We start from the raw sequence: 27,898 nt of genomic DNA, 5'->3' as shown, positions 1-27,898 counted from the left end.
TCGTTCCAAACGTCCACTGGCCGAGAGAGCCGGGCTGGCAAGGAGAGTGGAGCCCAGGGCTCCAACTTGGAAGCCACAAACCCACAAGCAGGGCCACCTGCTGAGACCAGCCGCTGGCCCCATAGACCTGCCAGGAGCAAGTGGGGCTTGGTCGTCCTTCCTCCCTGGTTCTGCACCCCCCAACAGGGCACAAGATGCCGTCGTCCTTAGCAGCCAACAGGGTCTCCCTCAGGGAGCTGGCGGACCTGGCAATCGGCACTCCAGAGGTGGGCGCGGTGAACTTTACGGCACTGCACACATTGATTGTGGCCATGCTCAAGAGCCTCAACCTCCAAGAGGTATCTATCGACTTCCACCACCCATCGGCTGAGAGTGGCCGCTCAGTTGAGGCCAGAGGCTCCTTTAGCTCCCCGCATGTGTCAACCACCAAGGAGAAGCGCCGGAGTTCGTTAAAGCTGTCACAGACTCCGCAGAGCCTGCAAAGCCAGGTGAAGGAACTGGGCAGCCAGGTACAGGACCTCAGCCAGCAGCTAAAGAACATGGACGACAAAGTGCAGGGCATCACCACACAGGTGGAGAGCATTTCCACTTCCACTTCCACGGCCCTCGACTTCTTCCAGGAGTTAACGAAGTCAGAAGAGGAGAGGGCTCCACTGTACGCACAAACGTCCTCACAGATCTCCCCAACAAAGGCCAGTGTCGATGAATCCCCGGAAGTGCTGGAGAAGGAGAAGGCTGAGTTCGCAGTCGGGACACCCTCCCAGGTGGCACAGCCAAGACACTCAAAGCCAGTCGGCCCAAGCAAGGTGGGTCCACTGACCCTACAGAATCTCTGTTCCTTCAGGCTACCTTTGAGCCCCTAAGTTACCCCCCAAAACAAGAGGTCCCAGGTCTGGCCTCACACGGCTCCTATTCTGCCTTACAGCCCACGAGTGCTCTCCAAGACCTCATAGAGGACGTGAAAGTCCTGAAAGAAGCCCAACAGAAGGTGCAAGAGCAGGTGAGGATAACTGGGGATCATATTTCACAAGTGGGGTGACCCTTTGCCACAGCTCTTCTCCCTTGCTCATTTATTCTTTTTTAAAACTACTTTTCAATTTTATTTATTTATTTTATTTATTTTTTATTGTTTTTTTTTTTTTTTTTGGAGACAGGTTTTCTGTTTAGCCTTGGCTGTCCTAGGCTCACCGTGTAGACCAGGCTGGTCTTGAACTCAATAGCAATCCGCATAGCCTCTGCCTCCCGAGTGCTGGGATTAAAGGCGTGCGCCACTATGCCCAGCTAGAAAATTATTATATGTAGTGTTTTGCCTATATGTACACCTGCATGCCGGAAGAGGGCACCAGATCTCACTATAGACAATTGTGAGCCACCATGTGGTTCCTGGGAATTGAATCAGGACCTTTGGCAGAACAGACAGTGCTCTTAACCTCTGAGACATCTCTCCAGCTGCCTCATTTTCTTCTTTTTCTTTTTTCCTTTCTTTCTTTCTTCCTTTTTTTTTTTTTCAAAACAGGGTTTCTCTGTGTAGCCTTGGCTGTCCTGGACTCATTTTGTAGACCAGGCTGGCCTCGAACTCACATTAATCCACCTGCCTCTGCCTCCCAAGTGCTGGGATTAAAGGAATCATCACACCAGGATAGTCTGTATTTTTAAGGAAAACTCAAGATTCTGCCATGTTGCCAGCTACCCTCAAAGTCGGTTTCGGTTTTATAGGTACTGGATAAGTTATTAATGACCCTAGGAAACAGGGGCTGGGGCTGGAGAGATGGCTCAGTAGGCAAGATAATCTGATTTTATTTTGATGTTGATTGCTATTTGCTGTTTCTGACCCACCTTTTGCTTAATAAAAAGCCATCCCACCTGGCCAGGGCAAGAGATAGGTGGGGCTAGGAGAGAGAGGAATTCTGGGAAGAAGAAGGCCGGCCAGGAGGAGAAAGGGGAGAGACCTGAAGGGAAGAGAGGAAGGCCGCCATGGGTTAGCTGGAGAAGCACATGTCCGGCGTCGTGGATGGAGAATCCGGCCCAGATGAAGAACATTAGCAAGTATTTGGGATTATAGATGGGAGGAGCTTGGTAGAAGTTATTAGAAGCAGATGGCCTGGGATTGAGGCAGGGATCCCATGCCTGCCCCACTATGGGAGGTAGTTTAGAGGATTGATGTCTGCCCTGCCCCAGGTTAACCAAGGCTATTTTAAAATATAATCAGTGTCAGTGTCTTGATTGGCTAAGGCTTTTGAAACATATCCCCCAAGACCAGACACCTTAATCTTTTCAAACAGTGCCACTCCCTAAACATTTAAGCCTATGGGGGCCATTTTCCTCCTTGCTACCACACAAATCAAATAAATAGAGTTACCTAGGGAACGGTCCTCACCACCTGTAATCCCAGCAGTACTTGGTAGACAGGGGACTGAGGGTTGCTACAAATTTAAGGCCAGTCTGGAGATTAAAGGAATGCTGGGTCTTTGCTTAACCTCCAGCCCTCAGCCTGCAGAAGGCAGCAGCAAAGGAAAAAGGAAAACACACAGAAGAGGGGGGGGGTTGGAGGGAGAAAGTTGGGTTTGAGTCATCCAGGCTTTCAGAGGGAGAACCCTCCACAGCCCAGCCGAACAGGAAGGCAGAGTTATTGCACACAGATAGACAAGGAGCCAGGCTTATTATAATACACAGCTGAGCAAGGACGCAGGTTAGCTGACCTCTGTAGGGGCAGTCTGTAAATATCCAGGGGGGTTGTATGTGTGCGACAGTGGATGCGTTCGGTACACACTGTCAACATGCACACACAGACCAGAAAAAGAGTTTAGCCATTTTCCCTGAGCCTCATGGATGGCGGGGGCGGCATGGGGTGTGCTTTGCTGTTCCTCTGTGGTCCTGAAGCTCCCGGATTCCTGACTCGGCTGTGCCCATGCCAACAGCACACATTCACTCAAGACTTCACATAGAGGCTGGGCGTGGTGGCGCACGCCTTTAATCCCAGCACTCAGGAGGCAGAGGCAGGTGGATCGCTGTGAGTTCGAGGCCAGCCAGCCTGGTCTACAAAGCGAGTCAAGGACAGCCCAGGCTACACAGAGAAACTCTGCCTCAAAAAAAAAAAAAAAAAAAAAAAAAAAGACTTCACACTTCACTTAGAGCTTCCTTCATCGCCGCAGGGGAGAATGAGGAAATTTGTTAGTGTATAGATCAGTCCTCATGAGGGGAGAGTAGGGACGGAAGACCAGTGACTCATGGTTATAGGTGAAAGCTACGGCAGCCTGGGGACACTTTGACCTAGCCTTGGATTTTCCTGAGGGAGAAATTTGCCCCAGTGTACATTGTCCTGTGAGCACGAGGAAACAGAGCATGTCGGCTCAAGTTGAACACACAGGCTCATCTTCTAACACAGATTAGCAGGCCACGGGGTTACGGGTGTGTGGGGGGGGGGAGGGGGGCCAATCAGGAAGGAAGGATGGAGAGAGGTCCAAAAGAGAAATGGAGGCCAGGCAGGCCAACGGAGGCTGAGCCCTGAGGGGTGTCCCACCTGCACACCAGCCTGAGCATCCCACAGGCCCTGGGGAACCTTTGTACCCCTTCCCTCGGCTGTGAGGAGCGGACCTCATTCTCTGTTTGTTTGCTGAAACAAGGTCTCCTTGCAGTACAGCTGCCGTTGTACAGAGCTGTGTAGCCAAGGCTGACCTGATGCCCTGATCCTTGCAGCTATGTCTCAAGAACCATGACAACGGGCATGCGTGCAACACCATGCCTGGCCTTTCCCAACCCTCTGAGTGTGAAGGGTCTGTTTGGAATCTCAACTTAGATCCTGGAGGTCAGCACACGTTGTAAAGAACTGCTGAGGTTCTGAGCACTTGCTGGGGCCCCTTGAGGTGTCTTTGTCCTCCCGCCGCTCAGACTAGCCTGCATCGCTGAGGTGCCCAGTACAGTACTTGGCATTTGGAGAGGCAAGACGGGCCTCTTGCTGTAGAGCTGGACGCTTTTGGTAAGCGTGAGACGAAGCCGGGGCCAGCATTCTGAGCCCTGCATGAATACCGACCGGGCATACTGTACTGGATCACTGCCACCGCTGCCCCCCAAAATCTACCTCCCTCCTCCTACCTGGAGGAGAGGAACCAGGAACCTGGCTGTATCTGCCGCATTAGACTAGGGAAAAAGTAAAAACCAAAAACCATCCCTTCACTAAGAGCCATGTGCATCTCATTTCCTTTTCTCCTTTGCAATGCATGTGTGCATGTGTGTGCATGTGTGCATGTGTGTGCATGTGTGTGCATGCACGTGCACACAGGAGGGGTGAATGATGGTCCATTTTTTTTTTTAATGTTTTACTATTTGCCTTTATTTTATGTGTATTTGGTGTTTTACATGCACGTATGTCTATGTGAGACCATCAGATCTTGGAGTTACGGGCACTTGTGAGCTCCCATGTGGGTGCTGGGATTTGAAACTAGGTCCTATAGAAGAGCCGTCAGTGCCCTTAACCACTGAGCCATCTCTCCAGCCCCGTGATGGTCCATTTCTAAATTCTTGTTTCCAGGAGCTCCTTCCACGCCTTAATGACTTGGAGAAGCTAGTCAAAGCCCGAGAAGAGTACCTGGTAAGATGGGCAAGCTCTTGGCGGGGGGGGGGGGGGGGGGGGGAGGGCCCCGAGGGGTAGAGGGCTTCTCTTCAGACTGGCATCTGTCTAGGGTTGGTCCCAACGCCCTTTGCACAGCTGTCTGCCAAAAAGTGCCACCACTTCCTGATAGAAGGGCAAGTCCTCGCCGCCTCTGCTCAGGGCTCTATCAGAATCCACCACGTGGAGGCAAATTCTGTACTTTCAGCTAGTCACAGAAGGCCAGGGACTCTCCCTGGGGCTGGGATTATCGGTGGCACCCAGTCAACCCTGTTGGTCCCGGTCTGCAGGGTGTGTGCTGCTTATGCATGTGGTGTGTGTGTGTTCATGCTTACACACATGTGCGTTCATCTTTACACACACATGTGTGCATCTCTGCTGACACACTTTCGTGTATGTGCATTCACGCTCACATGTGTGTGGGGGGTCTGTGTCTTGCTCTATTACCTACAGGATCAGTTAAGTCGGAAGCTCAATCTCACTCCGGGTGACGAAGAAGTCACCCTGGTCACCTGGGAAGAGCTGGAACAAGCAATCACCGACGGCTGGAAGGCCTCCAGAGGGGTAAACAAACAGGGGCCCCGGGCAGTGGCACTGGGGAGGATTCCAGAGAACAGATTGTGCGTATTGAGTATATTTTCCCAAGGTGACGCTGACATGAGAGAACTGAGTAAATTCTTGGGCTTGGGATGCTCAACTTCACACTTTGTCTGCCTGTTGCTATTGTGTGTTGCCCCAGCTGAGAGTCCAAACAGCGGCATGGAGAGACGCTACTCCTTCTGTAAGCCCTCTCCCGCACAGATGGTATGCCAGTGCGCACGCTGTTAAGCTTTGCCAGTTTTTCACTGGGTGAAAAGTGATGCCCAAAGGTTGGTGGTCTTTGCTTTTCAGCCTTCCTTATAGTCTATCCTAAGAAGCATTCATTCCTTAACACCTGGACCAGGGCAACTGGAAAGGCAAGAGGCCGCTCCTTATGTCTGCCCATCTTGAGATGGTACACATGATCACATGATCACCACATCTTTGGCAAAACCTAGTGATTTTCTCATGACCCTTATAGGCAGGATTCACTGGTCTAAGTTAAAAGTTCTAGGCCAGCCATGACTATATAGTGAGACCATGTCTCAAAACTAAATAAGTAATAAAAATCTTAACACAAAATGCCTAGTGCTGGGCATGATGGCGCACACCTTTAAACCCAGCACTCAGGAGGCAGAAGCAGGCAGATCTCTGTGAGTTCGAGGCCAGGCTGGTCTACAAAGCAAGTCTAGGACACTCAAGGCTACACAGAGAAACTCTGTCTCGAAAAGCAAAATTCAAACAAACAAAAATTGCCTGGTCTGCAAAGTGAATCAGGACAGTCAAGGCTCAAAAACTCAAAAAACAAAGCAAAATGGGCTGGAGAGATGGCTCAGAGGTTAAGAGCACTGTCTGCTCTTCCAGAGGTCCTGAGTTCAGTTCCCCAGCAACCATGGTGGTTCATAACCATCCATAATGAGATCTGGTGCCCTCTTCTGCCAGGCACACAAGCTGGCAGAATGTTATATGCATAATAAATAAATAAATAAATAAATAAATATTTTTTAAAAACAAAGCAAAAAGAAAAACCTGCCAAATAAATTAAAAAGAAAATAAAAAATAAGGGGCTGAAGAGATGGCTCAGTGGTTAAGAGTACCACCTTGTCTTCCAGAGGTCCTGAGTTCAATTCCCAGCAACTACATGGTGGCTCATAACCATTTATAATGTAATTTGATGCCCTTTTCTAGCAATGCAGGTATGCATGCATATAAAGTACTCATATACATTAGATAAATACACCTTTAAAATGAAAATAAAACAAATGCCCAAGATACACCAAGCATTGGTGGCCTGGCAGGCTAGATAAAATTAAAGCAAAAGACTTACTTTGCAAATCCTTATTGAGAGCCAGGATGAAGAAGAGAAAAATCCAGGGCAGGCTGGGGAGACACTCCATCAGCACAGGCATAAATGTGTGTGCCTCTGACCCAAGTTCTGAGGAGGGAGATGTAAGAGGGTCTTTGGGGCAGCACTATGCTGGCCAACTAGCTATGTGTGCTGAATTGTGGAGCTCAGTTCTGTGAGAGACCTTGCGTCAAAAAGACCGAGGAGGAGCCAGGCGGTGGTGGTAGTACACGCCTTTAATCCCAGCACTTGGGAGGCAGAGGCAAGCCAATCACTGAGTTTAAGACCAGCCTGGTCTACAAAGTGAGTCCAAGACAGCCAAGGATACACAGAGACTCTGTTTCAAAAAACAAAACAAAATAATAATAATAATAATAATAACAATAATAATAATAATAGAAAGAGAGAGAGAGAGAAAGAAAGAAAGAAAGAAAGAAAGAAAGAAAGAAAGAAAGAAAAAATGGCCAGTAAACTGTTTTGTCCCTCCTCATAATTCTAAGGCTTCCAAATTCCAAATGCCCACAGAACCTTGATATCAAAACTGGAGGAAGTCCACGACGAGCCTGTGGGCAAGGTGCCAGGCTGCCCAGACTGTAGGATGTCCCTACTGCTGAGAAAGCTAAACTGCAGGTCAGAAGCTGTGGAGTTAGGAAATACTTATCCCCACATCGGCTGCTCCAAAATCTTGGACAAGGGCTGGAGAGATGGCTCGGGTTAAGAGCACTGGCTGCTCTTTCGGAGGTCCTGAGTTCAATTCCCAGCAACCACATGGTGGCTCACAACCATCTATAATGTATCTAATGCCCTCTTCTGGTATGCAGGCAGAACACTGTATGTAGTAAATCTCTCTCTCTCTCTCTCTCTCTCTCTCTCTCTCTCTCTCTCTCTCTGGTTTTTCCAGACAGGGTAATAAATAAATCTTTTTTTAAAATGTCTTGGACAAGCTGGGCGGTGGTGGCACATGCCTTTAATCCCAGCACTTGGTAGGCAGAGGCAGGAGGATCTCTGTGAGTTCGAGGACAGCCTGGTCTACAAAGTGAGTCCAGGACAGCCAAGGTTACACAGAGAAACCCTGTCTTGGGAAAAAAAAAAAACCTGAAAATTTGGACAAAACTATGTGTTATATATTTTGAGACTATACAGTTGGAGACACGGGCTTCTTTAAACAGTTATGGCTGTGTGCACTCCAGGATGCCTCAGTGGCAGTCAGAGAACAACCCTAAAGAGGAGGTTCCCTCCTCCTGCCATGTGGGCCCCAGGGATTGAAATCAGGTCAGGCTTAGTGGCAGACATTTTTACCAACTGAGAAATGCCACCAGTCCCTCGGTGAACATATTCTGAATCAAGTTACATTTTTCCCTAGAACTCTGCTCTGTTCACCCGTTAGGCATCCTTGGAAAGACACGGGTCTCATCTGATGCCCTTATTGCTGAAAATGGCACCCCCTCCTCTGTTTTCCCACAACTCACACAACGTGTCTTTATTCATTGTAGTGAGTTGATAGCCCCAAGAGCATCTGCCCTTTTCATGAAAGAAAATCCTAATCATTCAATTTTACCAATAAAGACTCAGGAGCCAGATGTTGGGGTTAAAACCTGCTCGCTCAGAGAGGCAGAGAAAGCGCCCACTTCCTACTTAGCTCACCTCCCAAAGGAAAAAGCCTACAGTCCCAAAAGCTAAAAGCTCCTCCTTTCTACTTAATCCCTGTCAGCTGGTTTCTTGCTCCCCCCTCTTGACCTAGGGTTAACTTTGTTTTTGTTTTTGTTTTTTTGGGTTTCTCTGTGTAGCCTTGGCTGTCCTGGACTTGCTTTGTAGACCAGGCTGGCCTCAAACTCACAGCGATCTTCCTGCCTCTGCCTCCCCAGTGCTGGGATTAAAGGCGTGCGTCACTATCGTCCGGCTGACCTAGGGTTAACTTTATTTAGCTTTTGTTTACAGAAAGCTCTTGGATTAAAGATGTGTGCTAGGGCTGAGGCACTGCAGAACTAGAAACAACAGGTTTTGGGATTTTTTGTTTTGTTTTTGTTTTTTTTCCGGGACAGGGTCTCTCTGTGTAGCCTTGGCTGTCTTGGACTCACTTTGTAGACCAGGCTGGCCTTGAACTCACAGGGATCCACCTGCCTCTGCCTCCCGAGTGCTGGGATGAAAGGCGTGCGCCACCACTGCCCGGCTGAAACAACAGGTTTTTACAGTTCACAGTAGGATCACATAGCCTGTAATAAGCATCTATGCCCTCGTTCCTAAAATCCCTCCATTGTTAGCTTTTGTTTTGTTTTTCGGTGTCTCAAGACAGGGTTTCTCTGTGTAGCCTTGGCTGTCCTGGACTCTTTCTAGACCAGGCTGGCCTCAGACTCAGAGATATGCCTGCTTCTGCCTCCTACCTTGTATACAGGCTGGCCTTGAACTCACAGCGATCAGCCTGCCTCTGCCTCCAGAGTGCTGGGATCAAAGGTGTGCGCCACCACGCCTGGCCAGTTGTTACCTTTTAATGACAAAAGGGACTTTGTAGGTCTGATGAACTGAAGAATCTTGAGTGGTCGTACCCTAGATCTTGCAGATAAGACATTATCACCAAGGTCTTTGTAAGAGGCAGTGGGACTGAGAGCAGGTGTGTAATCCAATAGGTATGAAAGGAGGGCTGTAAATTCAAGGCCAACCTCGAGGTTGTCATAAAAAGCCAAGCCAGGAGCTGGACACCTTTAATCCCAGCACTCGGGAGCCAGAGGCAGGCGGATCTCTGTGAGTTCAAAGCCAGCCTGGTCTACAAAGTGAGTCCAGGACATCCAAGACTACACAGAGAAACCCTGTCTCAAAAGAAAATAAAAAATAAAAAGCCAAGCCAGGAGCTGGGGCTGCAGCTTAGTTGGTAGAATATTTGCTTAGCACACACAGATGCTTGGCTCAGTCCCCCAGTGGCCTGACTGCTGCAGTCTCAGACCCCAGAGGTGGAGGCAGGAGTAGAAATTTGTTATGGTCTGCTACATAAGAAATCCAAGCCCCAAGCCGGGCATGGTGGCGCATGCCTTTAATCCCAGCACTTGGGAGGCAGAGGCAGGCGGATCATTGTGAGTTCAAGGCCAGCCTGGTCTACAAAGTGAGTCTAGGACAGCCAAGGTTACACAGAGAAACCCTGTCTCGAAAAATCAAACCAAACTGAAACAAAGAAATCCAAGCCCCTGTGTAGGCTCAGTTTCCTTTACAATTATACTTTATTATGAACTTATTAAATGAGCATACCTCCCTTAAAACCCAACTACCCTAGAAAGGAGGGAAATGAGATTAAGGAAAACAAGAATGAAACCGTCTGGGTTATCAGTTCCTAGGAACCAGTCTCATGGCGTAGTTAGCAGGATTTCAGCAGACCAGCAAGTCCACCAGAGTTGCTGCCAGAACCTGGAGCAACTGGAAACCAGAGCCTCAGCCAGAGCCCCAAAGCCTTGAAGTCTTCCCTGGAGCATCTCAAAGTGGAGCAATGAACAGCCAAACAATACCAAGACCCAAAAAAGCCCCAGCCACCTGTTTTGGGCGCACACACACACACACACACACACACACACACACACACACACACACACACACACATCCTCTCAGAGTCTGTATTAGGATGTTTTTCAGCTGGCAACAACCAAGCCCCCCCTCACGAAGTGGTTCGACTTCTAAGTGGATAAATATCACCTGTTCTCTCACAAGTCTGTTCCCCGCCACACCCTTGGGATCAAAACAAAAACATGTTAATCTCCCCTATGTCCCTGTCTTAAAACAAATAAGAAAAAACCTATCAGACCTGTAATCCCAACCACTGAGGCAGGCACAGGAAAAGTTCAAGGCTTGCCTAGGCTACAGAGTGAGTTCAAGGCCAGCCCAGCTGGTGAGGGAGACCCTGACTGAATATGAAGAGTCAAACAAAGGCTCAGAAGAGAACACAGTTCAGTGGTGGAGGACCTGCCTTCCCCAGCCTCTCTCTCACTCTCTCATACACACACACATACATGCTTACACACACACAAAAATAACACACTCACACACAAATACAATTACAAACACACACAGGCGTTCTTTTCATCAAGGGTCTTAAATCATCCTGGTCAAATACCCAAGAAAACCCCTTCCTTTCAGGCTCTTGGGTTTTTAGAATTGGTTGTAACCAAATTTCCCTCTTTCTCTTTATCCAGAGCTCAGATTCATCAGCAACATTTGGCAAGCACAAACTGACAACAACTGACCTCTTTCCAAGTGGAATATTCCCTAAGGCCTTGGCTGCTGACCAGGCTCTGGATTCCACTGGTGGCCCAGAACAGGTCTCTAGCAGAGATCAGAGCATTCGAGATCAGCACCAACGGGCCCAGGAGCCATCCCGGGTCACATCAGAGGCAGATCGTCAGATTATGGGGGAGCCTGTGCCGCCCACTTATGCAAGAAGAGATGAACACCACCCTAGGCCAACTCAACAGGACTTACCCCCCGCAGCCAGAGATCAGCGTGGTGGGGTGCCCATTAGTCAGGCACCCCAAGCCTACCCAAGGCCAGATCAGAGTGGGTTTGGACCATTTGGCACGGATCAGGCTGCAACGCTATACCCTAGCTCGTATCCTCATGCCGTGACACCCCTCACCACGGGTCAGCTTGGTGTATTACCACCAGAAATGGATGGCCAGGGATCGGTACCTCTTGGTATAGATCAGAGTGCTGTGCTGCCACCATCAGTACCTGACAGGGGTCAACAAGGCCTGGAAAAGCCTAGCAGAGCCCAGGTTGCTCCAGTTCCATTCAGCACGTATCAACAAGGCATGATGCGTCCTGGGACAGACCAACAGGGGACAGGACAGGCTGTCGCGTACGGCAGTGGTCTGGGACCAGCGGCCGTGGGTCAACAAGACTTGAAACTAGCTGGCTTAGATCAGCAGGGACTTATGTTAGGCACAGACCAGCAAGGACTGATCACTCCTTTTGTGGATCAGCAGGGATTAGTAATGCCTGGCAGAGGGCAGCGTGCCTTCCCACCAGCCCTTCCAGATCAATATGGTGTGGTGCAACCTGGTTCCACGCAAGTTAGTGCAGATCAACAAGGTTTTGGACAGCCCAGTTTAGGAGCAGCACCTCGTTTCATACAACCTGGCCCAGAACAGCTTGATCTCATCCAGGCTCGAGCAGATGGGCGAGGTGTGGCTCCGCCAGTTGTCGATCAGCAGGGGGTGACGAGGCCTGGTTTCGAGCCGCCCAGGCAAGACCTGCGTGGTTCGGTGAAGCCTAGTGTAGATCGGCGGATTTCAATGCCTGTTGGGCCAGAACAGCGGAGTTCGGTGCAGACTGATGCAGACCGGCGTATTTCAGTGCCCCTCGAGATAGAACAGCGGGCTCTGGCGCAGTCCAGGACAAGTCTGCAAGCTGCAGCACAGCCTGGGGCAGGCATGCAGGCTTTGGTTCAGCCGGGGGCTGATCTTCAGAGTTCTGCACAGCCAGGGGCAGATCAACGTGGTTTGGTGCAGTCTAGCGTGGATCGACGTTTGGTACCTCCTGGCACAGGCCACCCTAGCTTGATTCAATCTGGTGTCTACCCACCTGGTTTAACACAACTTGGTGCAGAGCAACAAGGTTTAGTGCAATCTGACACAGGTCAGCCTATTTGGGTCCAGCCAAGCACAGATCAGCAGGGCTGGGTACAGACTAGTGCAAAACTGCCTGGTTTGGTACAACCTGGTCTGGGACAACTTGGAATGGATCACCACAGACTTGTACAGCCAGCTGCCATTCAGTATAGGCTGGTACAGCCAGCCGCATATACACCCGGGCTGATGCAACCTGGTGGGATTCAGGATGGTTTAGTACAACCTGGAATGAATCAGCGTGGTTTTGTGCATCCTGGTGCAGATAGGAGTGTGGCGCAGCCCGGTGTAGATCAGCGTGAGATGGCACAGCCAGGTGCGGTTCAGCCTGGCATGTTGCCACCAGGTGCGGTTCAGCCTGGCTTGAAGCCACCAGGTGCGGTTCAGCCTGGCTTGAAGCCACCAGGTGCGGTTCAGCCTGGCGTGTTGCCACCAGGTGCGGTGCAGCCTGGCTTGAAGCCACCAGGTGCGGTTCAGCCTGGCGTGTTGCCACCAGGTGCGGTGCAGCCTGGCTTGAAGCCACCAGGTGCGGTGCAGCCTGGCATGTTGCCACCAGGTGCGGTGCAGCCTGGCTTGAAGCCACCAGGTGCGGTTCAGCCTGGCGTGTTGCCACCAGGTGCGGTGCAGCCTGGCGTGTTGCCACCAGGTGCGGTGCAGCCTGGCGTGTTGCCACCAGGTGCGGTGCAGCCTGGCTTGAAGCCACCAGGTGCGGTTCAGCCTGGCGTGTGGCCACCAGGTGCAGTTCAGCCTGGTGTGTTGCCACCAGGTGCGGTTCAGCCTGGCTTGAAGCCACCAGGTGCGGTGCAGCCTGGCCTGTGGCCACCAGGTGCGGTTCAGCCTGGTGTGTTGCCACCAGGTGCGGTTCAGCCTGGCTTGAAGCCACCAGGTGCGTTTCAGGCCCGTGTGTTGCCACCAGGTGCAGTTCAGGCCGGTGTGTTGCCACCAGGTGCGGTTCAGCCTGGTGTGTTGCCACCAGGTGCAGTTCAGGCCGGTGTGTTGCCACCAGGTGCGGTTCAGCCTGGTGTGTTGCCACCAGGTGCGGTTCAGCCTGGTGTGTTGCCACCAGGTGGGGTTCAGCCTGGTGTGTTGCCACCAGGTGCGGTTCAGCCTGGTGTGTTGCCACCAGGTACAGCTCCTGGTGGTTGGGTGCAGCCTGATGCATACTCACCTGGTTTGGTCCAAGATGGCATAGGTCAATACAGTTTGGTTCAGCCAAGAGCTGATCAGTATGGTTTTGTGCAGCCGGGTGTAGCACAGCATGGTTTACTCGAACCTGGTGCAGATGAGAGTGGCTTAGCCCAACCTGGCATGGGTCAGTTTGACTTAATGCAGCCTGTAGTTCAGAGTGGCCTGTTGCAGCCAGGTGCAGTTCAGCATGGTTTGGTGCAGCCTGGCATGGAGCAGCCTGGCTCTCTACAGCCTGGGGTGGAAAAGCGGGACTTGCTGCAGCCTGGCATGGATCAGCATGGCTTGCTAGGGGATGAAAAACAGGACTCACTACAACCTGAGGCAGATCAGCTTAGGTCACAACAGCCTGGCACGTCTGGGCTTGGGATGATGCAGCCTGATTTGGATCAGCCCGGTGCATACAGGCCTAGCTTGGTTCCACCTGGTGTATATCCATCTGTTTTCAGACAACCAACAAGTCAGACGAGCTTTGTTGCACCAAGCATAGAGCTTTGCTTTCCATCATTGCCGACAGAATCTCAGAGTCAGAATCTGCCCCAGGCATATCAGCTTCAACTAGAACAAGGCCAGTATAGCGAAGGCCAAGATTTGCTTGCTAGAGAGGACTCAGGGACAGTGCAGGACAGAGATCTCTACGACCAGGCAGTCCTTTGGGATCTGGGCAGGAAACGGACCTCAGTCCAGTTTGAACTGGGCACACAAACTACCCTAGATCAAGACACCACTGACTATAGGATTCGAGGCTCCTCGAGTTATCTTCAGCAACTCTCATCGGGAAGCGAAACCCGTAGTGTTCACAGTGACCGCCGGGAGTCCCTAGAGAAGCTGGCTCCGAGTTTCCCCATGGCAGTGGAGACATTTCGCCTGATGGGCGAGATCGTTGGCCTTTATCTGGAACTGAAGGAGCAAATCAAAGACCTGGACGCGGAGCAGGCCGGCCAGACGGATTTGGAGAAAATCCAGTTCCTGTTTACAAATATGAGTAAGCCCCCTCTGCCACAGCAGGGAGACAGCTTGGTCACCCTTCTCTCCCCCCTGACCAGGAGCATGCTCCTATCCAGACTCCTTAAGTAGCAGCAGCGCCAGCAGCCTGTGGGGGAAGCTGGGCCGCACAGTGGGAAACTAAGCCAGCAGAGCCAGAGAGGCATGAAGCCCAGTTTCAGGCCTTTGTCCGGGCAGTTAAGGGTTGAGTTCCTACGGAGGGAGGGAGGAGCACGGAGGCGAGGGAGGCGGGGACAATTGCAGAAGGAAGCTTATCCCCTTTGCCCTATGGCAGATAGAAAGGGCAGGGGCAGGGGGCTGGAGAGCTGGCTCAGTGGTTAAGAGCGCCACCTGCTCTTCCTGAGTTCAATTCCCAGCAACCACATGGTGGCTCAAAACCATCTATAATGTGATCTGATGCCCTCTTCTGCAGATAAAGCACTCATATACAATAAATAAATATTTTTTAAAAAGGAAAGAAAGGGCAGCGGCAGTGGGAGAGATTTTGTAGACAAATGCCAGCCTCTCCCCTTTCTACCTTTGGGGCCAATTCACTATTGAGAGACTGGAAAGAGGTGGGGGGAGAGGCCCAATGGAGTCTCACTTCTTGATGGTGGCCTCCATATTCCACAGTCAAAAAGATCATACCCGTGGACCTGCAGGAGCAGCTGAAGACCCTAAAGACCTTGAACAAAGAAATACGACAGGACAAGGCAAAAGTGCGTATGGGAGGGTCAGCTTCCTTAGTTCCACATTTGCGTCAGGGACCAGAGACGTGGTGACCATTTCTGCTGGGCTGGATGCCGCAGCCCCTCCCACTACACTGTGGTCTCGGGTAATCCACGTTGTCCCAGTCATACAGAAACCACAGGCCGGTATCACTCAGGAAGCTGGATACTCGAAGCCTTCGAAACACAGGTGGTCCAATTAACACACGTTTGCTCCTCCCACCACCTGCGGCAGCCAGGTGGAGGCCATTACAAGAGACTGCTGGGTCTCTACTGCAGGCAGCCCCATTCGTGAGATAGAAGGGGGAAGCTGACACTGGGGGGGGGGTGTGGGGGGGGAGGGGGGGTGTGGGGGGAGGGGGGAGGAGGGGGGTGTGGGGGGGCCGTCTGACTCTTGGCTTCCTTTGTGCTCGCAGCTGGAGAAGATACAAAGGCTTGTGGATGTGGACAGCTTTGGAGGGAAGGACGTGAAACCTAGCCATCTGAGCCTGCAGCTGGGCATCCTCAGGTGCTATCCTCTCTCCGAAGCTGGGCTCCTCTGGCCGGCATCATGGTTAAGGCGTGGCAGTGGAGGCAGGCTTTTGTCTCCCCACACCCTGCACTGGCCACTGTCTCTCACCTGGACTCTACCAGCACTTCAAGCTGTGCTAGTCTTTGCAAACACTTCTGGTAGAAGTCACCCCATGTTCCTAAAGACCTCAGCACCAGGACTGGGAGGGGCCCAGACATGATGTCTCTTTCCCTGTCCCTCCTCGGGACCCCCACTTGGGACCCCTAGACGGAAGGCTCCTGGTGTTCTTACCCTGCTGTGTCTCCCACAGCCGGAATGAGCGAAGGCTTCTGGTCAGGTGGTGGCACCAGCTGTTCTTTGAACCTTACAGAGTCACCGTGACTGACATTGAGAAGGAGCTGATTGAGCTGAGAGAAAGCCAGGAGCAAGGCAAGGCAGCCATGGAGAACTCGGTCTCTGAGGCCTCTCTTTATCTTCAGGATCAGGTGAACAGCCTGTGGCCAAGGCCCAGGGCCCCTCCCAGGGTCAGGCCAGAGGGTCGCCTGCCAGCCCTCACTACCTGGAGACCAGGCCCCGTTCCGGGTGTGTGTAGAGTCATTTTTCTGTTGCTGTGGGAAAAACAAAAACAAAAACCATGACCCAAAAGCGATTTAGGGAAAGACAGAATACATCAATCACAGTGAGGACGGGCTAACTACAGGTGAGAAAAGTACGGCAGCCGGAGCAGGAGGCTGGCAGATCACCTTCCCCTCTGCTCAAAGGGAGCAACAATTATGGACCAAGCGATCAAATTCACGAGCCTCCGGGGGAGGGGGGGTGGGGGGGGGCTGGGGGGGGCACTTCTCACCCGGAGTACAGGAGGAGTGATGGGCTGCGTTGAGCTGAGGCTGAGGGCGCAAGTTCAAGTTCAAGGGCCCCAGTACAGGAGTTGAGACCCAGGCTCCTCCACTGCCTCCTTCCTGTTGTTTATTTCCTTTAATTTGCATATCATAAAAAACACAGCTTTAATCCCAGCACTGGGGAGACAGAGGCCAGCAGATGTCTGAGTTAATCCCAGCCTGGTCTACATATAGAGCAAGTTCCAGGACAGCCAGGGCTACACAGAGAGAGCCTGTCTCAACACCCTCACCCCCAAGAAAGCACAAAACAAACAAACAAACAAACAAAACACCCTTTAATTGTATTTTGTTTTAATAATTGTTTTTACATAATCTCCTGCCTCTCTTCAAGCCCTTCCATATACCCGCCCTTATCGTCTTTCAAATCCATGGCCTCTTTTTCTTTCACTGTTGTTAGTGAGTGTGTGTGTGTGTGTGTGTGTGTGTGTGTGTGTGTGTGTGTACACTCGTGAGTAAATGTAAATGTACAACCTGCTCAGTCCATGTAGCGTTTTTTTTGTTTGGTTGGTTGGTTTTGGTTTTTCAAGACAGGGTCTTTCTGTGTAGTCCTGACTGACCTGGACTTACTTTGTAGACCAGGCTGGCCTCGAACTCACAGCGATCCACCTGCTTTTGCCTACCGAGTGATGGGATTAAAGGCGTGGTACCACCATGCCCAGCTCATCTTCTAGCTCTGAGGACTCATGCCGCTCTGAACATCAATGTGAATATGTCTCCTTTCCTCTTGGGCGTGGACCCTGGAGGTCAAAATTCTACTTGGTGCAATGACTGTTTATCAGTTGAGGCTCACAGCCTATTTTCTCAGGTAGCTGGACCCTTATGAAATCCCTACCAGCAGTGCAAAGGCTGCAGGTTTTTGCAGGTTTTGTTCTTGGTTTTTTGTTTTCTTCTTCTTCTCCTCCTCCTCTTCCTCCTCTTCCTTTTTTAGTTTTTCAAGACAGATGTCCTGGACTCACTTTGTAGACCAGCCTGGCTTCGAACTCAGAGGGATCCATCTGCCTCCCAACTACTGGGATTAAAGGCGTGCACCACAACACCCGGCTTGTTGTCTTGGTTTTTGTTGGGGGGTCGTGGGGGAGGGAAGATGAGACAGGGTCTCTCTGTGTAGCCTTGGCTGTCCCAGACTCACTCTGTAGACCACCAGGCTGGCCTTGAACTCACAGTGATCTGTCTGCCTCTGCCTCCCAAGTGCTGAGATTAAAGGCATGTGCCACCGTGCCCGGCTAAAGGCTGCAGTTTTTCACATCTTCATCAACACTTACCTTTTTCTCCTTTTAGGTTTAGTCTATTTTTGTTTAATTAATTATGTGAGTTTGTCTGTGTGTGGTGTGTGTTTATGTACGTGTGGTTGTGTGTTGTGTATGTGTGTGTATTTGTGTATCTGTGCATTGTATTGTGTACACCTGGCATGTAAGGCTCTGGGTTTGATCTCTCTTTTCTCCTTTCTGAAGGCTACAGGCACTCTAGGGGGTGTGAAGTGTTACTGGGTTTGGATTTGCATTTTCCCAGTAACTAGTGATGCTGAGACATTCCCTTTTGCCAGCTGGCCGTTGTGTGCTTTCTGTGTGTGCACCTGAGCATGCATGGCGCTGGCGACCTCAAACCCAGTGCCTTATGTGCCAGACAGTATCTTCACTACCCTACATCAGCAACCTCCCCCTTTCCCAAGTTCCTTCATGACTCCCAAGCTCGGAGAGTTAAAAGGAAAGGTCACTTGCCAGCCCAAAATGTACATCTGAGCTTGGCAGCCTTCAGGGGCCTCCCAGGGCCACACTGAATACATAGGGAACCCCCCACAACCCCACCCCACCCCAGGACTATCTCCTTTGCAGTCTTTTGTTTTCTCTCTGCAGTCCTGGGATGATGCCCGGTGCAACCATCCAGCAGGCTCCACTTTGCGCACCACCCGCACTTCCAGGCTCCTGGCGGCCCCGCCCCCTGCCTTTCTCCCTGGCGGCCCCGCCCCCTGCCTCTCTCCCTGGTAGCCCCGCCTCCTGCCTTTCTCCTAGTGCGCTTAACGCCTTCTAACGCTGTTCTTTCTGAAATGCTTTCCTGCTTCTATTTTTCCCAGAGACCCTCTTTTTGTTCTTGAAGGTTCTCCTGAGTCACGCAGCTTTTCTGGGGATTGTTTTAGCTCGGAGAGAGGACAGTATGCCTTCTTCTACCCCAGCAGCCATCGGCTGTACTGGCCTTAGCATAGGACCCTTCTTTAGCAGGCTACTGACTGTTGTGAGCCCGGAACACAAGGAAAACAGATGTGTTGTGTGCGGGCCTGCGAAGAGCCGGAAGGAGAACCCCCAGTCTTGAGCAGTCCGACTGACTGCTGGGCCCAGTGTCGGTGCGCACATAAACCTTTCCTCTCCATTCCTCCTGGCTGCCCACACGCCTTCTAGCAGCTCTCACACCATCTCAAATACCTTCCCTAAGCTCTGTAAAGTCTACTTGGTGTCACTGGACACCTGGAAGGGGTTGATGCGGCGTGATCATGCCCCTTTTTGGAGCTGGGCAACGTCCTCCTTAGCAGGTCTAGGTTGGTTGGGCTTGAATCCAGCTGGCCACCAGCTGAGGCCATAGGGAGACGAGGGAAGCCAGAGGGCCAGGCTGAGCAGCTCTCCCTGGAAGGCACTTGTACCTCTGGACCCCGAGAGGTCCCTGTGGCTTTATTGGCACTTGTCATATTCCTTTATCATTAGCGTTTGCATCCCGGATGAGAACGAACGTGTGTTCACACCCGCAGGGCTTCAAGAGCCCCGGGAGAACACTCCTTTAGTCTCTAGCTACAGAAGCCACGTCTACTGGACCCATAAGGGGCGGGGCTTTTTTTTTTTTTTTGTCATTAATGCTACCTGCTGGCAGACAGGGTATTTGAAAACTATGTGATGGGTTAGAAAGCAACCGTCTGCTGTGTGCAGTGTTCTCTGCGAGGTGTCGAGGAGGCAGCGGCTGTCCTGTCTCACAGCAAGAGAGAGGCAGAATATGCTACGCCAGGGTTAGACGTGCCCTTGACCCTACCTCTCTGCCCCACCCTTTGACGTCTGTCCTGCATCCAGCTGGACAAGCTCCGAACGATCATCGAGGGCATGCTGAGCTCCTCCTCCACGCTGCTGTCCATGAGCATCACCCCGCACAAGTCCGCAAGCAACCTGGTGCCCGGCCAGCTCGATCCCGAAGCCACCTGTCCTGCCTGCAGTCTGGATGTGAGCCATCAAGTCAGCCTGCTGGTACAGCGCTACGAGCAGCTGCAGGACATGGTCAGCACCCTGGCTGCCTCCAGGCCCTCCAAGAAGGCCAAGCTGCAGGGCCAGGTGAGACTCTGCTCAGCTCCCTCACAGGGTGAGAGCTGCCTTCCCAGAGGTCCACAGAGGCCAGGGCTGACAGTATTCTGCAGAGAGGGGTGCCAAAGCTTGAGGGTCAGGTTTCCATGGTGGAGCCTTTAGTCAGGTCCCATATAAGGCCCTGGTCCTTACACAGGTCACAGGGAAGGCAGTAGCAGCCTTGAAGATAGCAAAGTATAGGAAGGGCGTGGGCTTAGTGGGTCGAACAGCACCGACTGACCAATGGTGGAACAGTGCCCACTGTGGAATGCAAGGACACAAGCACAGTTGCAGGACACGGTGCCCCTCAACTGCCAGTGTTCCCAGCACTTTCTAGACTTCCCCTGGACGGAGGAAGGCCTGCTTCCTGGGGGGAGGGCTCACCACCAGCTCTCAGCTTCTGCTCTTGGATGCAGGAAATTAGATTCTGTTCAGGTTGTTGGCCACACCTCACCTCTCAGGGATCATGGGAGAGCGTGGAACAGCTGAGCCTCAGTCATCTCCGTGATGATGGCCATTGGTGCCAGCCCATCAACACCTGGGGGACCGGACTGGTGACTACATCCAGTAGGGGGACACAACAGTCGTGAACAGTCTGAAAAGCCAAAATGGGTTTGAAGTGAGCTTATGTGTTGAGTGATGGCTTTGTTTTCAGCGCTTATGTGTTTGGTGTGTGTGGGTGTGTACATGTGTGTGCGCACGTGCATATGCACATCTCACGGCACACTTATAGAGGTCAGAGAACAACTTCCAGGAATCGGTTCTTTGTTTCCACCATGCTGTAGGATGAGGAGCTGCTGGGCCATGTGCAGAGTGCCATCCTGCAAGTCCAGGGTGACTGTGAGAAGCTCAACATCACCACGAGCAACCTCATCGAGGACCATCGGCAGAAGCAGAAGGACATTGACGTGAGCGCGCTGCGGGGCACCTTGGGACCCTGCCCACCCCTGCCACTCAGCATCACTAACCCTTCATTTTCCTCCGTTCTATGGGTCCCCAGGTGCTGTACCAGGGGATAGAGAGGCTGGAGAAGGAAAAGGCTGACAGAGAGCATCTGGAGATGGAGATTGACGTGGTGAGCACCAGACCCCGACCCAGGAGCCTCACCTGGCTCCTCCCGAGCCAGTGCAGGGGATGGGGGTGGGGGGAGGGCAGGGGATGTGGAGCCAGCAGGGGATACGGACAGCCTGCTGGAGGCACATTCCCACTCCATTCTGCTCTCTCTCTCCCGCAGAAAGCCGACAAGAGTGCTCTTGCCTCCAAAGTGAGCCGGCTCCAATTTGACGCCACCACGGAGCAGCTGAACCATATGATGCAGGAGCTGTTAGCCAAGATGAGCGGACAGGAGCAAGACTGGCAGAAACTTCTTGACAAGCTCCTGGCGGAGATGGACAGCAAGGTGAGGGCGGGGGCAGATGCAGGGCAGGCCAGACAGCGTATCTCCATGCAAGGCCCTGACATTAGGACACCACCACTTTCTCCCCCAATCTACCGCTAAGCTCACCCTGTGCCGCCCATCCCCCAGCTGGACCGCCTGGAGCTGGACCCGTTGAAGCAGATGCTGGAGGATCGCTGGAAGTCGCTGCGTCAGCAACTCAAAGAGCGCTCTCCACTCTACCAGGCCGACGAGGCAGCAGCCATGCGGAGGTGAGGCCAGGAAGGGCGTGGCGTTGGGGACCGCCCCTGGGCAGCCCTGCCCCCAAGAGCAGTACATGGACCTTCAAGCAGGTAGAGGGGCTGCGTTTTAGAGTTGAATAACTTGGCCAGATCCTTCAAATTATTGGGGAGAAAAGCAGTAGGGGAGGTGCAAGTCTCTGAGGGGTTAGATTGGTTTTTGTTTTGTTTTGTTTTGTTGTTTTCCCAAGCCAGGGTTTCTCTGTGTAGCCCTGGCTGTCCTGGAACTGACTCCACAGACCAGGCTGGCCTCGAACTCAGAGATCCACCTGCCTCTGCCTCCAGAGTGCTGGGATTAAAGGCGTGCGCCACCAGTATGCAGCCTTGGGGTTGGATTGTGGCACAATGGATTTCTAGAGCAGAGAGATGTCCAAGATGCCCCTTGGGAACCTGGCTAGGGAAGCACCACTAATGGCCACAAGGGGGCGCCAGAGACACATAAAAGGTGCCCAGTTGGACAGCCGGTCCAGGATGTGTGCTTGGAAGGGATGGTTAGGACCAGGTGAATTCCCAGGAAGTAGGGCAAGATTTGCCACCTAGAGGACTGAGCTGCCAACAGCCCATCCTGCAGGGGTGCGAAGGTGAGGGGCGGTTGGGAGGGTGGAGGCAAGCTCTCTGGATCTCACCCGCTATATCCCATCCCTGACAGGCAGCTCTTGGCTCATTTCCACTGCTTGTCGTGTGACCGCCCCTTGGAGACAGCTGTGACTGGACAGTGAGTGCCCACACCTCGCCCGCTCGTCCTGGGTCCCTGGCCCTTCCTAGGGGCTCAAACTGAGCAGCTAGGACCTTCAGAACATGGCAGTGGGTGGCTGCTGTTGCTGAGTGGTGGAATTTCTCACACCCACACTCCCTCCCATTTTCTCTGCTCCTGCCCAGAGTCATCTCTATGACCCCCATAATTCCCAGCATGCCGGGGCACCGGTCTATCCGGCCTTACACTGTGTTTGAGCTGGAGCAGGTCCGACAGCAGAGCCGCAAGTATGGGACAGCGGGATCCTGGGGCAGGGCAGGGCAGGGGAGGGGAGGGGGGAGGGGTGGGGTGGGCTGGAAGGGGACCAAAATGGCTCCAGAGGGCACACTGGAGGTATGCAGATTGTCTCTGCCCAGGATGGGGATGGAGGATGCTAGAGTGACTTTTGTTTGTTTGTTTGTTTTGGTTTTTTGAGACAGGGTTTCTCTGTGTAGCCTTGACTATCCTGGACTAGCTTTTGTAGACCAGGCTGGCCTCGAACTCACAGTAATCTGCCTGCCTCTACCTCCCGAGTGCTGGACTTTTCCTTTTTTTTGTTTAGTATTTTGTTATTGTTACATTTTAAGCATTTATTTTGTTAGGGAAGGAGGCTTTTGCATCTAGGGAAAACCTTCCCCAGCAAGTCTGGTACCTCGTGGGTCTCTCGGAGGTGCCTTTAGCCCCTCATAAGTGCCAGTTCGCGCTACACAAAGTCCCGCACAACAGGGGCCTGGAGCCAAGGGAAGCGTAAGCAATAAAGCCCAGGATTCTGTCTGGCCTGACCTCTTTCCCTCTGCCTGGGTCTCACAGCCTGAAGCTGGGCGGCAACCTCCCTCGGGGTGATCTGTCCCAGATGGAGCGGAGCGTGGGGCGCCTGCGCAGCATGCACTCCAAGATGCTGATGGACATCGAGAAAGTGCAGATCCACTTTGGAGGCTCTGTGAAGGCCAGCAGCCAGATGATCCGAGAGTTGCTGCACGCCCAGTGCCTGAGCCACCCCTGCTACAAACGGTAGGTGGGCAGAGTCCAGGACGCACGGGCCAGGGTATCCAGGCTTGGCTTCCGCTCGCTCGTAGGAGCAAATGCCCATCCGCCCACCCCCACCCCGCCAGCCCCACCGCCAGCCCACTGTTCGGGTGGCTGTGGCTGGGGGTGGGGGTGGAAATGAAGGCTGAGGAGAGTGTGTGGAGAGTGGTGCCCGCGGGCACGGTGGGTGTGGCCTCCGGTTTACTCACCCGCCTGTCCCAGGTGCCGCTCCTGGTGGCTCAAAGTGATTCCTTGTACCTGTCTGCATCCCAGGGGGGTAGATACGGCAGATTACACCTACTCAACCGTACCCCGTCGCTGTGGGGGCAGCCACACCCTTACCTACCCCTACCGCCGGAACCGCCCGCAGCACCTGTCCCCGCTGGAGGAGATCCAGATTGCCATGAAGGTCTGACAGGAGCCATGGGGAGGGGAGCCCTGCATGCCCCTGCTGGGAAACCACCCCAAGACCCATCAGATGGCACTCTGCCTTGAGGTCCCTCTTCTTTCTCTCCCTTCCTTGTTGGCCGAGGGTTCCTAGGCCAGTGCCATCCCTGAGCTACCTCCACAGCCTCTTTTCACCTTTTTTTTTTTTTACAATTTATTTATTATTTTATGCACATCAGTGTTTTGCCTGTATGTATGTCTATTTGAGGATTTCAGGAACTGAAATCACAGATGGGGTGTGAGCTGCCATGTGGGTGCTGGGAATTGAACCCGGGTCCCTCTGGTAGAACGGCCAGTCTCCTAGCCACTGAAGCATCTCTCCAGCCCCCACCTTTTATTTATTTATTTACTTACTTACGGTTTTTCAAGACAGGGTTTCTCTGTGTGCCCCTAGCTGTCCTAGCCTCACTTTGTAGACTGGGCTGGCCTTGAACTCACAGTGATCTGCCTGCCTCCCGAGTGCTGGGATTAAAGGTGTGCACCACCACAGCAGGCTCCCCACCTTTTATTTTTGAGACATGGTCTTTTCACAGATTTTCTCAGGCAGGCCTTGAACTCGTGGTCTTTCTGCTTTGTCCTCCCAAAGTAACTGAGATGTGTAAGTCTGGCCCAGTTCAAGCCCCAGGCTCTCCACTCGGTAGAACGCTGTCCTCCCTTCCTTCCTTCCTTCCTTCCTTCCTTCCTTCCTTCCTTCCTTCCTTCCGTCTGTCTCCCAGGCACTCCGCTACTGCCTTCCACCACAGGCCTCAGAACACCACTCAGGCCAGACTCCACACTGGGCTCTTTCTTTCTTGAGAGTGGGTCAGCTGGGCGTGGTGGCCCACAGCTTTAATCCCAGCACTTGGGGGGGGGGAGGTGGCAGAGGCAGGAGGATCACTGTGAGTTTGAGGCCAGGCCGGTCTACAAAGTGAGCCTAGGACAGCCAAGCTACACAGAGAGAGAAACCCTGTCTCAAAAAAACAAAAACAAAACAAAAAAACAAAGTGAGAGTGAGTCTTTCCATTTACAGTCCTGGCTGTATCTCCCAAACTGGCCTTGACGTCAGTGGGAAGCCTGCTGCCTCTGTCTCCCAAGAGCCAGACAAGCGACCCCCGGCCTCAGCTCAGGGGGGTAGGGTGGGGGGCATCCTGAGCATCCCTTGCTGACGGTGTCTGCACTCCAGGCCTCCCTGGGGGATACTCAGACTGTTACACTAATGGCCGTGTACATCATCCCTTTCCAGCACGATGAGGTTGATATCTTGGGCCTTGATGGGCACATCTACAAGGGACGGATGGATACAAGGCTGCCAGCGATCCTAGCCAAAGACAGTGAGTGTCCCGATGCCTTGAGTTCCTTTGGCGTTCTTGCTTGGGTTACAAAGGATGCTTGTCTGTCTCCTGGTCTGGCCATGTCTTGGACCACCGGGCATCGAGTACTTTATCTCTCTCTCCTCCTGAAGTGAGATGGAGAGCAGCAGCTGGGCCTGGGCCAGTCACCCAGCAGTGGCTCGGCTCCATCCTTTCTGGCTGCCCTTCATCCTTACAGACGCACAGCTGAGCCATCCTACACTCAGCCTCAGTGCCCTGTAACAGTGCAGCCAAGGTCTTCCTGATGTCTCAAAGCCCAGCAAAGGGCCATTATCTGATGCAAACACCAAGCAATCTCCCAGGCTCCTGAGAGCCTACTTGCAGTTCATTTTCCCATCATGCCTTGTGACTTCCCTGTTGTCTCCTTCCTGAACCACAAGCCCAGGCCAGAACTCACCCAGCCCCTACACAAGGCTGACGCATGCGTAGTACAAGTCCTCAGAGAATTTGAGTGGGTCTGTGGACAGACAGACTGATGGATGGGAAGACATCTAGACGGATGAAGTGTTTCTAATGGGCAAAACCCACAAAATCAGCTGATAGAGAATCCCACCAGTTGGCTCCTCCTAGCTCTCACTTGGTGCTGCCCCTCCTTCTGCCCTTCCCAGGCCCAGGAATGACAAAACACAAAACGAAACAGCTGCAACAGCTGCAGCAGCTGCAGCAGCTGCAGCAGCTCCAACAGCTCCAGCAGCTCCAGCAGGCCCAGCATGCCCGGCCCCACTTGCACAGGCAGCCGTCCCTGAGCAGCAGCAGCATGCTGCCCTCTCGGCCTCAGAGCGCACAGATGTTGGCTGACAGCAATCCAGGTAGCTTCCTTTTGGGCAGCATGAACACTAGCCCCAAGCCTCGCCTTCCTTCCTGACAGCCCTCCAGCCCAGGCTAGACACAGCAAGGGCTAGGGAGCTAAAGGAGGGGAAGGAAAGGGAGGGGAGAGGAGGGGAGGGGAGGAAAGGGGAGAGGAGCGGAGGGGAGAATCAAGAAAACCAGTTGCTAGATGCTTGGTATGTGGTGGGTCTGTGAGGTGAACACTGATGCAGTCCAACTCCACACCAGAGGACATAAGGACAGAGATGCATGTACCCAGCTCTCTGGCTGCAGGTCAAGGTCGTCCCTGCCCAAAACACAAATGTGGGCCTAGGACATGATGATCCCACTGCCACTGCCACTCTGAGCCTAGCCTGCAGGTGTCCCTCTAAGCCTCTAGGTCTGGAAAGCCCTTAGAGTTCCTGGTCTCCCCACCCCCGCCCCAAGAAGCTAGGTCAGATAGAAGCCCAAGGGGCCAGGGGCCAGGGGCCTCTGGGTTCTACCACACAAGGCATGGTCCTTGCTAGAATGCGAGGCTAAGTCACACACTACCAGGTGACTGACCCAGTCTCTCCCCCCATCTATCACGGATGTGTGTGTGCGTGCAGGCTCAGCGCCCTTCAGAGGTAGAGCTATATGACAGTGGCTGCCACACAGTGTTTTTGCAAAAGCTTGCAGGAGATTTAAGGATCATGACATCCATACCCTACCCTGCTTCCTAATTAAGACCTCTGAGCTCAGCGCCGGGCGTGGTGGCACACACGCCTGTAATGTCAGCACTCAGGAGGCAGAGGCAGGCATATCACTGTGAATTTGAGGGCAGCCTGGTCTACAAAGCAAGTCCAGGACAGCCAAGAAACACAGAGAGAAACCGTGTCTTGAAAAACTAGGAAAAAAACAAAACCAAAACCAAAACCCTGAGCTCTGTAATACGCTTCCATTCCATCCCTGCTGGCATTTGTGAGAGAGTGTGGCAGAGGTAGGCAGGGAAAACAATGTAAGGGGCATGACAGCCATAGTGGTGTACTACCATCAAGGGCATCTTGCTGGCCAGGTTGTTTACATGGTCGTCTATGTCCCTAGTTTTGGTTTGGTTTGGTTTGGATTTTCAAGACAGGGTTTCTCTGTGTAGCCTTGGCTGTCCTGGACTAGCTTTGTAAACCAGGCTGGCCTCGAACTCACAACGATCCGCCTGCCTCTGCCTCCCGAGTGCTAGGATTAAAGGCGTGTGCCACCACCACCCGGCTATGTCCCCAGTTTTAATTCACACACCCACACTAAAAGATAGAGCCCAACATCAGCCCCAGGAACAACGAGGGAGATGGGTACCGAGAGGTCAAACAGGAAGTGGCCACGCTGGAATTCAAGGGTGCCAGCACAGGTAACCAAGGAGAACGGACCACAAGAACACGATTCCGTGGGTCCTACAGGCTCCTTGGCTTCCTTATCCCAGGCATTCCACTTCCTGCTTAGAAACACTCACCAGATGGAAGCTGGAGAGAGTAATGGGAGAAAAAATCCTGGGCTTGTATGTTGCCCAAACAGCAGGAGGCGTCATCAAAGAGGCAGGTTCTTTCTGCGATCCTGCACAGGGGTGCTTATTACTAAACATGTTCACACAAGGACCATGGAAGGGCCTTAAGCATTTGTTTAGGAAGGCCCATGAATGCTTGCACTGTGTGGCCCAGGCCGGCAGCCTGGCAACTGGGTTTACAACTTGCTTGGGCAAGGTAGAGCAGACGCTGGTGGGTATGGGGGGACTAGGCAGAACAAGCTGAGGCCCCTCCTATCTTGCAGTTTCTTCAGGACAAAAGAAAGACAGACCAGTCTCCACTGAGGGGCGTCTCTCCAGCCCCCCACGCATGGCAAACCTGCATGGCAGCCAGTCTGAGCTGAATTTGCACATGGATGTCCCCCCAGGGGAGGGGCTGGAGGAGCCCACCCGAGGCCCGCGCTCCACCACCGCTCACTGAACACAGGTATAAATAAATGTTTGAAAAAAGGAGTTGGGTGCCAAGGGACTTCTCTGATGCCCTGCCTCAAGCTGGAGTGAACCTCAAGAAGAGAAGGTAGGTACCTGATGTTGGCCTAGCAGCCCTGGGCTTTGA

At 52.8% G+C, this 27,898-nt stretch overlaps 1 protein-coding gene across 13 annotated transcripts; it reads left to right on the top strand.

Moving 5' to 3' along the window:
• QRICH2 (glutamine rich 2) lies at positions 1-27,894 on the top strand. 13 transcript variants are annotated; one of them, XM_084750094.1, is made up of 22 exons: positions 1-806; positions 926-1,000; positions 4,529-4,588; positions 5,060-5,170; positions 10,703-12,629; positions 12,780-12,809; positions 12,870-14,303; positions 14,936-15,021; positions 15,447-15,538; positions 15,912-16,026; positions 19,491-19,745; positions 20,540-20,662; positions 20,755-20,829; positions 20,989-21,153; positions 21,280-21,401; positions 22,078-22,143; positions 22,308-22,409; positions 22,972-23,172; positions 23,461-23,596; positions 24,857-24,944; positions 25,592-25,792; positions 27,588-27,891. In XM_084750094.1, the coding sequence occupies exons 1-22, from the start codon at positions 195-197 to the stop codon at positions 27,761-27,763; spliced, it is 6,252 nt and encodes a 2,083-aa protein (XP_084606220.1). In that variant the 5' UTR covers positions 1-194; the 3' UTR covers positions 27,764-27,891. The 13 variants fall into 13 exon arrangements, with proteins under 13 accessions (XP_084606220.1, XP_084606229.1, XP_084606227.1 ...); XM_084750103.1 differs by having other exon boundaries at positions 10,703-12,479; positions 12,540-14,303; positions 27,588-27,894; XM_084750101.1 differs by having other exon boundaries at positions 10,703-12,539; positions 12,570-14,303; positions 27,588-27,894.
• The last annotated feature ends 4 nt before the right edge of the window (positions 27,895-27,898 follow it).

The sequence above is a fragment of the Acomys minous genome (assembly GCF_964271855.1).
Source record: "Acomys minous genome assembly, chromosome: 12".
Lineage (NCBI taxonomy): Eukaryota > Metazoa > Chordata > Mammalia > Rodentia > Muridae > Acomys > Acomys minous.
Note: the sequence above shows the minus strand (reverse complement) of the source record. Positions and strands in the feature narration are given on the sequence as shown.

Bases quoted from the DNA above. Each gene is read 5' to 3' on its own strand.
- QRICH2 (XM_084750092.1), top strand. From the start codon at position 195: ATGCCGTCGTCCTTAGCAGCCAACAGGGTCTCCCTCAGGGAGCTGGCG. The intron at 19,746-20,539 runs GTGAGACTCTGC...ACCATGCTGTAG, and splicing joins AGGCCAAGCTGCAGGGCCAG to GATGAGGAGCTGCTGGGCCA. The intron at 20,830-20,988 runs GTGAGCACCAGA...TCTCTCCCGCAG, and splicing joins TGGAGATGGAGATTGACGTG to AAAGCCGACAAGAGTGCTCT.